The sequence below is a fragment of the Ambystoma mexicanum genome, chromosome 9, assembly GCF_040938575.1.
Source record: "Ambystoma mexicanum isolate Mex_15411 chromosome 9, UKY_AmexF1_1, whole genome shotgun sequence".
NCBI lineage: Eukaryota > Metazoa > Chordata > Amphibia > Caudata > Ambystomatidae > Ambystoma > Ambystoma mexicanum.
Genome location: NC_090931.1, coordinates 174344940 through 174361310, shown reverse-complemented (window position 1 = coordinate 174361310; position 16371 = coordinate 174344940). Strand labels below are relative to the sequence as shown.

The 16371-nt window shown below is 47.7% G+C and overlaps 1 protein-coding gene across 2 annotated transcripts in view; it reads left to right on the top strand.

The window, feature by feature from the left end:
- Window positions 1-16371, top strand: part of C2CD2L (C2CD2 like) — a 533517-nt gene that overhangs the window by 159976 nt on the left and 357170 nt on the right. Inside the window, exon 3 of one of the 2 annotated variants that reach the window (XM_069614380.1) lies at window positions 11487-11606. The exons of the other annotated variant lie outside the window; for it this stretch is intronic. Within the exon in view, the coding sequence (XP_069470481.1) occupies window positions 11487-11606 (120 nt within the window). The remainder of the gene's footprint in view (window positions 1-11486; window positions 11607-16371) is intronic. 2 annotated transcript variants of the gene reach the window in all.

The following is a 16371-nucleotide window of genomic DNA, read 5'->3' as shown; positions in this document are numbered from 1 at the left end:
GGATCAAACGAATTGTGTCCAAGGTCACACAGTTGCAGTGCACGAAAGTCTTGAAAAGGTTCAAAAAGAGTTGGACCAAAGAAAGGGACCAGTTAGAAGGTCAAGGCGGCCAGCCCAGTCCAGAAGGTTAAGGGGTTATTATTACCTTATAGCAATCTTTAGAAAGGGAGGCCTGGCGGACACGGTACCTTAAAGTGGCAAAAAATACCACCCGGCGAATTAATATTAATTAAATAAACCGGTGGTATGTTCGAGGCTATGAGAATTAAATAAAGTTGGTAGCCTTGAACAATGGGAAAATCCCATAGGAATATATTTGCAGTCGAATATAAAAAGTAGTATCCACTGCCACCAGCCAAAACTCGATCAGGGGGGACGGAGACGTGCCCCCTCGACTAACAGACCCCGGGGCAATCGAATGGCCCCGACCAGTACGTCCACAATATGATGGTTTGTACCGGTTTCTGTTAATAATTTGGGACTAGTAAAGCCAATGGTGACTTTACATGCCCTGGGAGACAGTAGTCGGTCCCAGGGTATGGAGTCTATGGTGGGTTGTCACTATGACACCCCTGTGTTACTGCACGGAAGGTGCTGTGTAACACATATAGTAAAAACACATGAGACCCTATGGAGTAAAGGACCCCATAGCCCATAAAACACATTAACATTCAAAGGAATACCACAAATCATGTCCAAGAGTGTGAGGAAAGAGTCTCACTCTTGGCAGGAGAAAAAAACAAACTCCAGAAATCCAGCAAAGCTGCTGGGGGACTCACTAGGTTAGGAAATTCAGCCTAAAGAGAGAATTCTCCCTAACATATGGCAACCTCCAGCTATGACGCTGGAGCGAACGCAAGCCTGGTGCCTCAGGAGAACACATGGAGCCAAGGTCTCAGTGCACCGGCAGAGCCCCGGAGGGCAAGGTGGAGTGCTGCATTGGCTGAACAGGTACGTTCATGACAGAGTCCCCCCTCAGGCTCACGGGCAACTAGGATGGGTAAAATGGAAACATGCTGCTAATTCAGGAACATGGACGTTTTCGACGGGTTCCCACGTCCTCTCCTCGGGCCCATACCCCTTCCACTCTATAAAATACTGAAGACGGCCCTGCATAGACGTGAGTCAAGGATGGCGTGAACTTCGTATTCATCAGCGGAACCCAAAGCAAGGGGAGGTGGTGGCACAACAAGGCGGGTGGAAGCAGGTTTTGGCTTCAACAGAGAAGTATGGCAGACTGGATGAACACGCAATGAGGCAGGTAAAGACATCCTAAAGGTTACAGGGTTGATGGCCTTGATTATTTTGTATGGACCTACAAAATGTGGGAGCAGCTTGCAGCAACCACGAATATGGAGATAGCGGATTGAGAACCAGACCTTGTCACCCGGACCCAGACCATAGAGTGGGGCCAGGCGACGATGGCTATCTGTCATGGGACGCATGGTGTTCTGTGCATCCTGTAAAGGAACGTGGGGTCTGTTCATGTATAACCTTGCAGTCTCTGTAACAGGCATTAGCAGCAGGGCTGGGGGTTGATGGATCATCTAAAAAGGGTAGTGTGCAGCACTGTTGGCTGTAAAGGGAAAAGAACGGAGAAGAGCCAGTAGAAGGATGGGGAGCATTATTGTAGGCGAACTCTGCTGTACATAAGACATTGAACCAGGTATCTTGGTGTTGTAGACAAAGGCAACTAGATACTGTTATAGCGTCTGGTTCACGTGCTCAGTATGTCCTTCGGTTTCTGGATGGTATGCAGACGAAAATCAACCATCTAAGTCTAGGAGAGAAGTGAGTGCTCTCCAAAAATGCTAAGTAAATTGCAAACCCCATTCCGAGATAACAGAAGGGAGGGCAAAGTTCTTCACCTTGGGGAGATCAATGATGAAGTCCATAGACGCCATATACCACAGCTTACGCGGAATCGTCATAGGCTGAAGTAGGCCAAGGGGTTTACCTCTGCAGTTCTTCCCTTGGGAACAAATGGAGCACGCAGTGACGTAATCAACTGTATTCCATCTCATTGCTGGCCACCAGCACCAATGCTTTAGGAGTGCCAGGGTTCTGCTTTGGCCGGGATGTCCATTGATCAAAGTGTTGTGTGACCATTCCAGAGATAGGCCTCTGGAATAAAGGGTTGGTAGGAAAAGGCGTCTCTGGAGAAAAGGTAGGCCTTCATGGTAATCCACGTTCCATTCTTGTAGGGTGGTGTGTAACCCACTCCTTGATTGACGTTACCAGAGCCGGTGGTGGCATACAAAGACAAACAAAATGAACCTTTTCTAGAATTGTCGGGAAACACAGGAAGTAATTGACCCCCTCCCCCGCAAGATGGGACAAGACATCTGCCTTCCCATGTGCCGAGTTGAGAGAATGCTTAATAATGAAGTTCTAGGCAGCAAAGAAACAAATTCTAGCGCACTTGGCGACTGGTCACGCATTTCAAGGAGGCTACATCTTGAATATTGCGGTGATCGATATATACAGTCATGGACCATTTGACTTCTAACAGATGGTGCCTCCACGCCTGGAAGGCTTCTTTAAGCCAATTGCTCCTTTTCCGTAACGGTATAATGCGTCTCGGTGACAATGAATTCCCTGGAATGAGAGGCCACCGGGTGCAACATACTAGAGGTCGGAAATATGAGACATGGTGGCTCCTGAGGCAAAAGAGGATGCGTTGGCTTCCAGCACGAACGGTGCGTCAACATTGGGATACTGGAGCTGCGGCAAAGGCTTTCTTTAAGGTATCAAAGGCTTCCTGTTGGAGATCAGCCCAATCAAAGGCAACTGTTGGACTGGTCAGCATGGTTAAAGGGGCAGCAATGGCAGAAAACCCCTGAATGAAACAGCTGTAAAAGTTTGCAAAGCCCAAGAATGTCTGTAGGGCAGGCTTTGACGGATTTAGGTATGGGCCAGTCGAGAACAGCTTTCACCTTGGCTGTATTCGTGGACAAATCGGTCTTCAGAAATGTGGAAACCCAAGAAATAGATATCCCATGCATGGAAAACACATTTTTTGGCTTTAGCAAATCACGCATTTTGCCGTAGTCTGAGGAGAACCTCTGAGACATGTGCAACGTGGGCCTGCTAGGAAGGTGAAAAAATCAAGATATCGTCGAGGTATACAATGACATCAGAATCAAGGATGTCATTCATGAACCATTGGAATGTAGCAGGTGCATTACATAAGCCAAAAGACACTACTGTTTATTCAGAGACCATAGCGCGTGCAGAAACGCGGTCTTCCGCTCGTCTCCTTTCTTGATACAGATCAGGTTGTAGGCACCCCCAAGATCCAGTTTAGTGAAAATGACCGCTTATTGCATCGATCAGTGGGATTAGATACCTGTACTTGTTCGTGATCTGGTTTACCTGCCTATAGTCGATACAGGGCCTTAAATCCCCTACTCTCTTCTGGGCGAAGAATATGGGGCTCACAGCTAGAGACTGGGAGGTTCTGATGTCATTTGTGCAAAGCTAAATCGAGATATTCTTTTAGAGCCTGGTCTTCTGTAGGAGTTGGAGAATAGATCTGACCGCAGGGTATCTCATCGCCTGGAGTGAGGTCAATGGGACAGTCATATGGACGATGTGGGGGTATAGATTCCACCTTGCCCTCATCCAATACGTCCAGAAAAACGGTATGCTATTCTGGGATAGCTGATGTGATTGTACCTACAAGGTGTCCCACAGTTACTAAGGCTTGGCATGGATAACGGTTCATGACAATAAGGGGAACGAAAGTCTATGTGCCCTCTGCCCAATCTATCAACTGGTTGTGCTTCCTTAACCAGGGGATTCCCAAGCTCACCCCGAATTGAGGAGCAGCTAGAAGGTCAAACGATAACAACTCTGATTGTTTGCCTTGTACAACAAGGGTTAGAGGTACAGTTTGTTTCCTAACTGGGCTATAGACAAGGGTAGACCTGACGACTGTTTGTACTGGTTCATGCCTTTTCTATCATGTAACGGTAGGTTCAAAGAACAAGCCATGGTAATATCAATGTAGTTACTCGTGGCACGAGAATCCAGAAGTCTTGAGGTGGGACGCATGCTCTGGGCTCATCACTGCCCTGCATTCTATGGATGAGCATTATGAAAACCCAGTTTTTTCTTCGTCCTTTTGGGGCATTCTTTGACGAAATGTCCAGGTTGGCCACAATAGAAACACACGTTGGTCACACAGCATCGCAGCATTGCTCTTTCGATTGGTGTCAATGGACCCCAGACACCGCCAATCTGCATGGGTTATGCAGCTGTTTGTTGAACCTGATGGGCTTTGGGTTCACCTTGGTGTAAACCTGGGTGACTTATGTGACTCACCCTTTCGTTTGGCCTTCCTAGCAGCTACCTCTAGTGTTAGATCTACCAGGTCCGAGTACGGATAAGGTAAAGCAGGTACTACTGCCAGAGCGTCTTTAATGGCATCACTGAGGCCTTTGTAAAACACGACTGTCTTTTTGTTTTCAGGCCAGGAGGTCTCAGCAGCTTATTGGTTGAATTGTGTAATTTAATCCAGTAGTCCTGCCTTTCCTTGTTTTAGGTTTAGTAATTCCAGGTCACAGGCTTGTGCCTTGAATCATGTGTCAAAGACCTGGGTCATTTCTGCCATCAAGAGGTCAAAGTCATACAGTACAGGGCTATTACCTTCAGTAAAGGATTCGCCCAAGTGGCTGCTATCCCACCTAAATGGGATTGTGTAAAAGCAGCTTTAGTAGTAGAATTGGGGGAATCCCTGAAGTTTACACAAAGTGCAGTTTGCATTGATTTACAAGCGTGCACAATTTCTGTGGTTTCCCGCTAAATCTCTGGTGGAGCCAAAGAAAAAGGAGTTGGGACAAAGACAGGAACTTGAGGGACGTTCACTGGTGCAGCCCCAGAAGGCACAGGGGCATCCCCCCAATTCTTCATATGGAGGAAGCGGATGGCGGTTACTCTGAATCGTATCTCACTGCTGGGGAATCACTGCATTCGAAGTGTGGTGATGGCCTGAAGTAATGCGGCTACCGAATTCACAGCGGCCTCCATAAATTCAGGTGGGAGAAAAATGGCTTCTCAGTCTGTCGTGATTGAAGGTCCCAGGTGAACTTGTGCCAGCCAGGGAGAACTAAACATAATCCCTAGCCAGCAATTGGGACAAAAGGTGAAACTGGAAACGGCAACGCCAGACACTCGGCAGCTGGAAGGGAAACAACCGACATACACACTTTGACTGTTAACTCTTATCGTGTCCCCCGCATATGAGAAATATCTAGTTCGGGAGAAGGTAAATTGAAGAGAGCTAAAGATCCACGGCCTGGCGAGGCAAGGGCACAAACAGGGCAACCGGTCCCAAACGGCACGAGGGCTCAACTAAGTGAGAAGCCTAGAAATCCAGAAGTTGCCACAGGGTTCCATCAAGTTCCAATGAGAAAGAACAGTCAAGTAATCCAAAGTTCCCAAATCCAGAAGGGGAAATCCGAAAGACGTTCCAGGGAAAAACAGGTAACCAAAATCCCAAAATCCACAAGAAGAGACGGTTTGCCAAAGCCTTAAGGAAAATCCAAAAAGGGCAAAGGGTCCAAAAAAGCCAGAAGATCAAATCCAGGAAGTCATGGGAGCATAAGAAATGAATAGCCACACAGAGAACAGCCGAGTAGCGCTGGTTCACAGTTGCTGGGTCTTTAAATACTCCTGGATGCTGGGCTGCTTCTAGGTTGCGTCAACACATGACTTGGTTGTGCCACGTGACTGCTTTGCTGTTCCGCCGTGACCACCGGCGCTGTGTGGTATCACCATGGCAATCTCCTGCTAGGGTGCAGGAGCGGATGCAAGCCCGGCTCCCCAGGAGAACAGAGGGAGTGCAGCGATTGGTGCGCCAGCGGAGCCTTGGAGGGCGAGGCGAAGCCATGACTGACTCGGCCGAACAGGCAAGCTCTGGTGGTCAGCTTACTGAACTTAAGGTTCCCCCATTTATGTCAGCTGGGCAGGATCCTACACCTGACACCATTTGGGTTGACCTGGAATGAGGAGTCTGACCAAGTGCAATCATGGCTGTGGTTATAGATTTTTATCTAAACAGAAAAGTGTAATCCTGTCTATCCCCAAGTGGAGGTGGTTTCCCTACGTCAACAAAACCTAAGCTCTGGCTGGACAGGAAGTCCGTAATATCGAAAATAAAGATCCCGTACTAGTCAAAACTCAGTTTCTGTCATTTAAACACAAATCGCGAAGCTAACCCAGGAGAATGACTCCCTTCTATTTTTTTTTTGTTACACAGTTCCACAAATGTCCCGGGACTAGGAGAATGGCTCCTTTCTCCTAGTTTACATCCAGTCTCTAGCAGGCTTTTTTTGAGTTACTTGAATTTTGGATTCTTCGTCAATTCTTTAAGTTCTTTCCACTGACTTTGTGTTATCACTGTTTGAACACTGGCCTTCTACTTGCCTCCACCGGGACAAGGGAGAGACTCCCCGAGATCTCCTTGATTCATCACTGTTGTACTAATGTTCTTAAAACTGCCCCCGCTGCAACAAGGAAGAGGCGCCCGAGTCGTCCTTGACTCTTCATTACTATAGTCTTATAGAACTGACCCGGGAGTTGTCTCACAAAATGATCTACTTCTCTGTTGTCTTCGTGTTTCACGGTCTCAGGTTTTCCCGGCCCCCTCCAAGACATTGTTCCTGGGGAACTCTTCACCAGTTTCGCCAGGGTTCACGTGTTCATTCCTTTTCTTGTTTATTCTGCTTTTGTTCGGACTCCTTGACTTTGCAGCCCATTACTGTTGGCGGTCAGCAAGTTTCGGACCAGCCCGACCACCCGTTACAGGTTGCGCAACCACCACAGTTCCTTGTACTTCCCATGCAAATGTCTATGCGCCTCCGCAGTAGGCTAGTGTTTTGGCGATCTCTGTGTAGTTCTTGGACCGCACGGTCCACCCACCACAGTTCACGCCACCACCGCACTGATTGAGCTACAAGAGATTCATCTTTCAGCCGATTGCCGAGACGCTTTCCTAACACTGCTGCTTCCATACAGCCTTCCAAAGCCCTGTTTCAAACTCACTTGCTTTTTGGAGGCCTCCTAGCTTGATGACTTTGCTTTCTGGATGTCGTTCCCCTTGTCCTTCTTTGCTGTTTAGCTTAAGTGCCGGGACTACCCCAGCATATCGTCAGCAAGTGGTCGAATGCGCTTTATGTTTGACTGTAGCGTTATCGGGTTCTTCTTGGTCCCAGTACCTATCATAATGAGACTGTCTGACACATTACAAAAACACATAGGGGCTCATTACAAGTATGGAGGTCTGGAAACAGCGGTGCCAGTAAGCTTACCGGCACTGTTTCTGGAAGGGCATACTACAGGTCTGCCTGCTGCAGCCGACGTGCGGCGGCCACGGTAGGTAGACTGTCACAGAAGCACCGGCACCATTTGTGGTCCCCAGTCCCATAGATTCCAATGGGACTCTATGGGAATGGAGAACAACATTTTACCGGCAGCTGACTTTCCGGGCCGCTGTGGTTATTATATAAATTATTCAGAGTCCGGCGGCAACCCACCGGTAGCACCGGCAGGGTTACCGCCGCACTCGAAATAAGGCCCATAGCCTTGAACTTCATGGAAGGGCTGGGTGCTGTTATTACTGTGAGAAACCTGAGGGTGTCACAGCTGCTAGTCCCCGGGGATCTCTCTCTCTCAGGTGGCCAAGGCACGGCCATTGCCTTTGGATCCAGACCCTGGGGGTGGACCAGTATGGGAGGATCACCTTGGTTGAGGGGTTTTCGGGGCGTCGGGGTGAGATAGCTGTTGGAGAGACACGGTATTCCCCTCTTTTGTGTTTATCTACCCATTTTCCGAAGTCCCAACTCCCCCCGAGCCCCCTCACCACCCCACCCTCCCTTTTTTACATTTTTTTTTTTTTTACACAAACACTGGTCAGAGGAAGAGGGTGACTGAGTGTTACCAGACTAATACTCTCACATCACATCGTACAGGACATGTCCTGTTAATCGGGTCAGGAATAGTCAGGCACTTTACACTAAGTGCATACACCTGATACCAGTTAGCTCTCCTCACACAAATAAAAGGCAGCACCTAAAGACACACTCTGAGCAAGGCGGAAGACGAGCAGAACTTCTGGGACGAAAACACACCTACTGGAGCAGAGCAACGGACCAAGGGACGAGAACAGCGGGCCGAAAACCCCAAGGGTTCCCTACTGGAGGTCGGTGCCTCCGACAGACCCTGAAAGCCACGTGGAGCAGGCCAGATCCCACAAGTGAAGATTGCATTGTGTTTCAAGGATGCCAGCGACCCTTCTGGGTGAATGGCAGAGCTGTGTAGGTGAGGCCCAAGTCCGTAGTACTAACTTTGATTCGTGAATTGGAAATGGCAAAATAAGAAAGCGCACACAGCCTGTGAGTTGGCAAGCGACCTGAGAGGCCAATGTGTGTTAAAGTGAATGAAGTAGCAACATTATATTACAAGTGGAGGCTGCACGCGTGTGATGAGACGTGAAGAAAGGCAGACCTGTGAATGAACTTTAAAGTAAAAGGCAGATGTGAGATCAGCGATACTAAGTAACGGAGTGGTCCGGCAAAAGGAAGTAGACCATTCAAAAGTCTCTGTGAAAGGTACATTATTTGAAGCTAAAAAGTGAACAAATGACAAAAGTGAATTAAGCAACAGTAAACATGAACTTTGAGTCAATGTGGTCCTGCAGTGGTCTGTAAAGAGAGCCGCGCACATTTGAAAGTCTTCAACATTCGAAAGGGGTCAGAGCCTGATTTGAGCAAGACCCGAAGGGTAATAAGCTTGGGGAAGGAAGCCCCTTGCAAGTTTGTGTTGAACTGTGACGTGATGGGTCTGAGCCCGACAGAGGGGGACCTACGTGAACTGTGTGCTGTAAGGTCTGAGCCCAGCAGAGTGGGACCTTTGTGAACTTTACGTTGGAATACAATTTTGAAAGTCAATAAAGACTTTAACGTGGAAGGCCAGGCAGGCCTCGATCCACGGTTTGGAACTGCTTAGAGTGTTGGAAACCAACCCAAAGTGTGTCCTGCTGCCTACAAGGACAGCCTTACTCCGTGAGGTTTAACGTGAGGAGAAGAGCTGGTTCAACTACTTTATTCTTTTGAACACTGATTTTTCCTTTGCATACATTTCTCCTTTTTACACTTTTTGTACAAGAGATGGGGCAGGCGTTAGGTTGTGTCCGCATAGGCCATTTATGATTTGATGGACTCCACTAGGACTGTTTTGTTTTCGTTTATTTATTTTGGCATTTGTAGAGCACTCCTAATCCTGAGGCATCTGGGCGCTAATATTCTTAAAAACAGTACATACATGATATCAATAGCAGTTGAAGTAGCAAAAACATAATACGTTTAGGGATGACTTAGCGTACAAGTTATACATAGTTTAATATTATGGGTTGGGTGCACAGAGAGGTGTCGGTAGTCATAATGGGTGGTCAGTAAGAGTAGAGCAGTGATGTGGCTGGTAGTTACTGGTCGCTGATGTGAAGTTGGGTTAATTGGGATGCTCTTGAGAAACTTGAAGGGTTTTCAGATTTTTTCGGAAGGTCCGGAAGGATGCTTCAGATCTCAGAGATGAAGGTAGAGCATTCCAAAGTTTGGCAGCTAACACTGGAAAGCTATTGCCGCCTGCTTTTTGAAGTTTGTATTTGGGAATGGTGAGTAGATGTGTGCAAGCACACTGCATAGGTCTGTTAGGTTTGTTAATTGCAAATTTGTTTGAGAGGTATTTAGGGGCTGATTCCGACATGCATTTGTATGTCAGAGAGAGGGAATTGAAAAGGATACGGTCCCGTACTGGCAGCCAGTGGGCAGAGCGTCTTGCTTCGCTGATGCAATTTTACTTATTTATTTATTAAGGACGTTAAATGCTGCCCTTATGGGATTATTTTGGATCAATTCAAGTTGTTTTAGGTTGGTTGTTAGCGATATAGAGGACATTTCAATAGTCCTTTCTGGATAGGATGCAAGCTCTAGCTAGTGTAATACAACCGACTGAAGACAGGAAGGGTCTGCAGGCGTTGATGAGCTTAGATATGTAGGCCGCCGCAGTAGCGGTGGCGCTGACTTGTCTTGTTAGCGTGAGGGCAGAATGAAGATAAATGCCCAGGGTTTTTCTTCCTTAGATACTTTAATGGTGTTGCCATCTATGGTAAAGGATTTGAGGGTATCATCAAGTTTATTGAGTTGGTGTTGTGAGCCGATGAGGAGAAACTGTTTTATCATTGCGGCAGAGGCCGTGTTGGGCCATCCATGCCAAGATTGTTGGGTAAATTTGATTTAGGTATTTAGAGTCAAGGTCGTAGGAGCCAGTTGGCGATATGAGGATTTGGGTGTGACACCCATGTCATGGAGGAGGTCAAAGAGTGGTTTTGTGAAAATATTGTAAAGTGTGGGTGATATGCAAGATCCTTGCAGCACTCCACATGAAACTGGGGCTGGGGGTGTTGCTGCTGAGGGTGAGAAGACCCTCATAGTTCTGTTGGTAACAAATAATTGTATCCATTGTATGGCATCAGCTTTTTTAGTTCAATTTCTGATTGGAGCATGGCAATTTCTCCAAGGAGAGCATTTTGTTTGTCTGTGCACCAGGCAGTGTCTTTATGGCCAGATTCTTGGGGTTGGGGAGACTGGAGACTCGAGTTCACGTAAAATGGTAAACAGCTCATTGGTGCCGGAGTTGGCTTTGGTGATTCTGTCATTGTAAGTGGAACTCTTCGTTTGAAGGATAGCTTCTTTGTATTTTTTTAGAAGTGCTAGTGAAGATGTTTTTATTTGATTCAGTGGGTGATTTATTCCAGTTGGTTTCTGCTGTTCTCTTAGAGCTATGTAAGGTTTTGAGGTCTGGGGTATACGAGGCGTTAAGGTGCGCTTGGGGTTTTGCTTTGCGCATGCTCCATGGTGCAACCTTATCGATTTGGCTTGGAGGGTTAGGTTGTAAAGCTTGATGGTTGATGGTCGAGACTACTCCCATCTTAGTTATAAGGCAAAATGAGTTTCTCCAACCCCAACATTTTCAATAAAGGTTTTACAAATTGTATCCATTGTGCCAGTGTCATACTTTTGATACCATGCCTTCCCTTCATTACCCTGTGGGATTGGGAGATAAAGGGTCCTTGTCCCCAGGAAGGGGGGGGTGTTCCTCCCCATGAGATCCTCCCACTTGTTACCACCAAGCCTCTGAAAAGGGACTCACCTCTAGGGAGAAGTGACATCATCTGGAGGATCGTCACATGGGGTAGTGTAAGATGTTACTCATTTCCCACCTCTCCTTCCTTTGATTTGCAGTGTTTTTCTGTGTATCTGTGGTATGCCAGTCTCTCCTCTATTTGATGTGGGATGTTTCATGGTGAAATGTTGCAGGAGTGCTTTAAGGTGTTGGTCTCACCCAACCAAGCACGTTTTTGTTGTCTATGGAATGTTTTGGGTATGGTGTTGTAACTTGTTGGTCTTTTTTGTCTCAACTGGTAGGTGCTGCTTTGCCAGCTTAGTGCTCAAGCAGTGACATTTTCCGTGTCAGTCACCCAGCAATCTCCAGCTGCTGTTTCTATGGATACATACCAGGTCACACTCTCACTCTTGCAGACTCAGGTAACGATGCATGATGGCAATGAGATTTGATAGTGGCCAACTCTTTATGGGATGAGTGATGAGTAGTGAATGCATTGTGGGATGCTGGGATGAGGTGATATGTCAGTCTTAAATCGGCTGCATGAACTGCAACAACCTCCGCCCCTTGTTGTTGGTGGGGGTGTATCAGATGGTCTTCTAGATGTTCTGTGTGACAAGGAAAACTAGAACAAAAGCAACCTAAGGTGGTACTGTAAGTGCCCCCTGGGAGTCCACCCAAGTGCACTATATAGTGTGCCACCCTATGGAATATTTTATGTAAAGCAGTGGAAAGCCCACAGTTCACACAACTGGACAAACAGTGTGCCATCAGCTGCGAAGCCCCCACACCACAATACAGCTATTGCGTATACTACACAGAGTCTCTGACCTGTCCTACTGTCATAGTGACCACATGGCTGTGCCTTGTCGTAAAACAATACTGAAGTCTGGAAGCAGAACATGCTGTATTGTCCAGCATGGGGATAGATAATCAGAAATAACTTTGTAGAAAAAGTTTCCATTTTTTTCACCGATTTGGGAATTAACATTCATGACCAGAACCCATCAGGAGAGTTATTTGCATGAACAGCTCAGAGAATGTGAACCATCTGTTATGTTCACTTTCCCTTGCCGCTAGGGTACACATTTTATTTAGCAGGTGCTTCCCGCAGATGGGAACCGCCTGGCACATGTACTGCCTATTATGCCACATACCAAATATAAAACCATAGACTCTCCACTTATGATTATTTTTCTACAAACGAAGGTCTTCTCAAATTTGGTTACTGGTCCCTCCTCTTCTTCCCACACCTTAACTAGCTGTGCCTGGAGATGGCTCTGGTAATTTTATACATTCCTGCTGTTACTCATGAGATTTCCTGATGAGTCTTAGCTCATGACCCCTCTGGTAGAGAATTCTTACTTGGTCTACTCAATATATGCCACAACATTAAAAACGTTGTTCCCCACTGTCTCCTGCATGTTTTGTAGCACTAATGTTTATAAAGCTTTGTGTTGTGGTTTGGGGATAACAGACCACTCCAAACCGAGTATGGGAGTTCTTGATCTTTGGGTTTTGTACAGACAAACAAGACAATAAACACTGCCAGGTGTTTCCACAAGGCCAACAAAAGAAAAATCGGTATCCAGCCCTACTGGTGTGGTAAACTTGAAAATAACAAATCCACATTAAAATATCAGGATGTCTTCCCTTTTTACTTGCGGTCTATATTTAACAGTCCTTTACTGTTGTGAAATAGCCATTATGTTACACTATACGGAATTGTATAGATTAGCCAATATGTACAGCATGTAGAAGAATTGTGTAGTTTGGCCTATGTACTGCACTTCTCACCTGTAACATCTAGCCTCTGAATCAACCCAAGGGATTTGTAGTGTAGCCAACGTGTCTAGTCAAGTTAACTGTTAGAATTAGCCAATGTTTTTAACCTTGTCTCACTCCATGCATATGGCATTCAAGCTGAAGGCACGGTCACCGTCACGCACGCATCTGCCATCATGTACCACAATTGTTCCCTGGGGACACGGTCCTGGTGTGAAATCGCACAAGAAAAAAGTGGGACGAGCCAAGGTTCAACGGTCAGTCAAGTTACAGGGAAGAAGAGCTTGGATCTTTTTGGGTGACATCAAGCCATACATCGGAGAAGACCCTCTGCCCTCACTCCAACGCGTAGAGACTACAGACAACGGGGAAGAACCACAGCACGTGCAAACGAGATCCATGACTGGAAAGGAGGGCGCATGACCATCAAAAGCAAAGACAAAGAACTTTTTTGCAAAGTTGCAGCTTTATTTCGGACATTTCCTCTGAGCAAAAAAGGGGATAAGGTCATAAACACGGACACTCTGTGCATCCTAGTTGCAGGGTGAAGAAGAAAATTAAACATATAAGCCACAACATAGTCTGTTGACTTTGAACTTTGGACTTGGGCACACTGAAGCCTTGATAAGAAAAGGATATGCCAAATTTTGATTGAGGACACATAAATTGGAAGAAAATACAGTATCCTGACTCTTTTAACACAGAAGCCTTATTTGGACTCACTTATGGTGTGTCACAGTAGTGACATCACTAAGGACGTTTTGATCCATTTCAAATCAGTATTGAGATCATACTCGTCTTTAGTGGGAAGGCTCACTAACATCACTGACTTTCTTCAAGATCCTGAAAACGAAGACAAGAAGGAGGCTGCTCATCGTGATTGCCGAGCAGTTTCGTTTGCTTCTGGAGTACAGGGAAGACCAGACAAATGTCCCTGTCACCAGAAGATAGCAGACTAGCAAGCAATGTGTTTTTTCCCCTAATTGAGGATTTTCCAGGGCTTGTGGGGGAGACCTGGCAGTGTTGATGTCCTCACTTTCATCAGAGATCCAGCGAACTCTACACAGATGAGCATGCTCCTGCATGGTATTGTAATACAGTTCGAACTTTCTAATCATCATCCGAATTACCGGAGAAGATTGTAAACTTTCCGTTGAGGGACAGATCGCGAAAGTGTTGCCAGAGACTTCACTCCTGTTTATGCTGACAAAGAAACAACATGTCTTCTGGAGTGAAACAGATGAGAGGCATTGATTGGGAGCTTGTTTATTTTGAACACGCACATTAAAGACTTGCTGACCTTATTACATTATTTGACATTTTCGTATATGAAAAAGAGAACTGTTTCCAGAGACAAGAGACAATCTATTGTTCAGGCAAAGAGAATAATCGGTCCAGTATCTGTAACCTACAAGCAGAGATGAGTAGAATTACTATCTAGAATGTATTGAAGAGTTAGTTTATTTTTTTCTTTAGATGATTGAAATGGGCAGCCAAAATAGTAATCTTGTCCTCCCTCCAGCACGGGGTCTGGCATGGATTCACATGCTCATGAATATTCCCCGTCGTCAGGCCGGGAATCCTCGGTAAAGAAAAAATCAGTATCAGTTTTGTTTCTGATCTGTCTTTCTCAGTAGTAACCAATCACTGGTCTCTGGGTCATACTGCCCCCAGCCAATGACTGCCCTCTCCCTAAGCCCCGCCTCTGGCAGCGGTCTTCAGATTTTTACTGCACGCTCAAGTGTTGGGAGTCCTCGTGTTTAGCTCTAGAGCTTTTGCGGCGTATTCGCGCTTTTTCAAAGAGAATTTCTCATTTTTCGGTCAAATAGAGCCTCAAGCTCCACCGTCTCTACATCCGATTAACGGGGATCCGTGTCGGATTTTTCTACGTCCCTCAAGGCTGAAGATTTCGTCGAGTTACGCTTCTTAGAGGATTCCAGAAGTTTCTGCGGCCTACCCGTACATGGCCCAGGAGAAAGGAAGCTCGACGCCCGGAAAGCTGTTCAGGGTTTGCCCTGGATGCCAGCTGTAGAATGTGTTCGAGGACAAGCACTCGAAATGTCTCTACTGCCTTCATGAGGGCAAAACGCACGTGGAGAAGGACTGTGCGTTTTGCAGGAACATGTCGGAAAGGACCATCTGGGACCGACACCTTTGTCTCTCCAACTGGTTGGAAGGAAAGAGCCCGTCAGGTGAGAAGAAGAAGAATAAGTCCGAGCGGTCTTCTAAGTCCTGTGAGGGCGCCCCAGTGACGGGGGCCCAACAGAAGGCAAAGCACCGCGAGTCCGCTGGCACCGGGAGCACCGAACGGTTGGGCTCTTCGGCTGCCAGGCAGGGCGTGCCTTCCCCGGCACCATCAACCACGAGCCACCGCTCTGGTTCGGGGAAGAGGAAATCCGAGAACCCGGGTAAGCTTCTGGAGCGGCCCCGGTCGATCTCGAAGGATTCAGCCGAGGGGGAGCGAGACAGTGACACCCACTCCCACCCCAAGGTGAAGGCCTCAAACACGCCCAAGGTGGTGAAGGCCTTGATTCACCCGGCCAAGGCTTCTATCGAGGAAGTAGCGGCGGCCCTGGCACAGCCTGGGGAGGCTACACCAGTGGAGGCGACCTCGGGCCCAGAGTCTCCCTGCCTCCGCAGAGGGAAGCCTCTTTCAGACCCATCGTGAAAACCCCGGTGGAAAAAGAGGGGGGGGGCGGTGGCCATTGTGGACACAGACACAGCATCCGAGGAGGAGCTGGTAGAAGTCTTAGAGGGCCTAGACGAGGGAGTCGAAGAGGCCTGTCCGCACGGGAGGGATCCTGACGAAGGTGACAACGAGACTGACGGCGGCACCGGCGAGGGTCCTAGTCACCCGTCGCTTCCGGAGCCGCAGGATAACTCGGCAGCCATTTTGTTGGCGATACAATCCTTATGTTCAGAGATAAGGACGAGATTGCTCTTACCACCGACGGAGGATCCGGAACCAGGCTCGACGGAGGAGCCGGCGGCAGGCCCGGCGGGAAGCCCCCCGAACAAGAGAATACGGATCCATCCAGCCCCGCCTTCTCAGCCCTCGCGGCCTGCTCAGCCTTTACCCACGTCCCCCGTCCCTGGGGATGACACGGGAACGGACATGGCTACGACGGGTACCGACGACAGCAGTGACAGGATGGCGCTCCCATCGCCCCCAGCCCGGGCCTCCCCGCCCGACGAGTTCGGATCTTTCCATGCAATGATCGCCAGAGCATCCAAGCTTTTTCAGCTCTGCCCCGAAGAGAAGAAGGAAGGTTTCCTTTACCAATGGCGCGAGGCCAAGAGGAAGACAGTCCTCGCCGTGCCTCTACTTGATGACATCTGAGACGAGGGTCTCACCCTTCTCAAGAACCTGTCTATGACGCCTGCCAAGAGGGATCTTCCCCG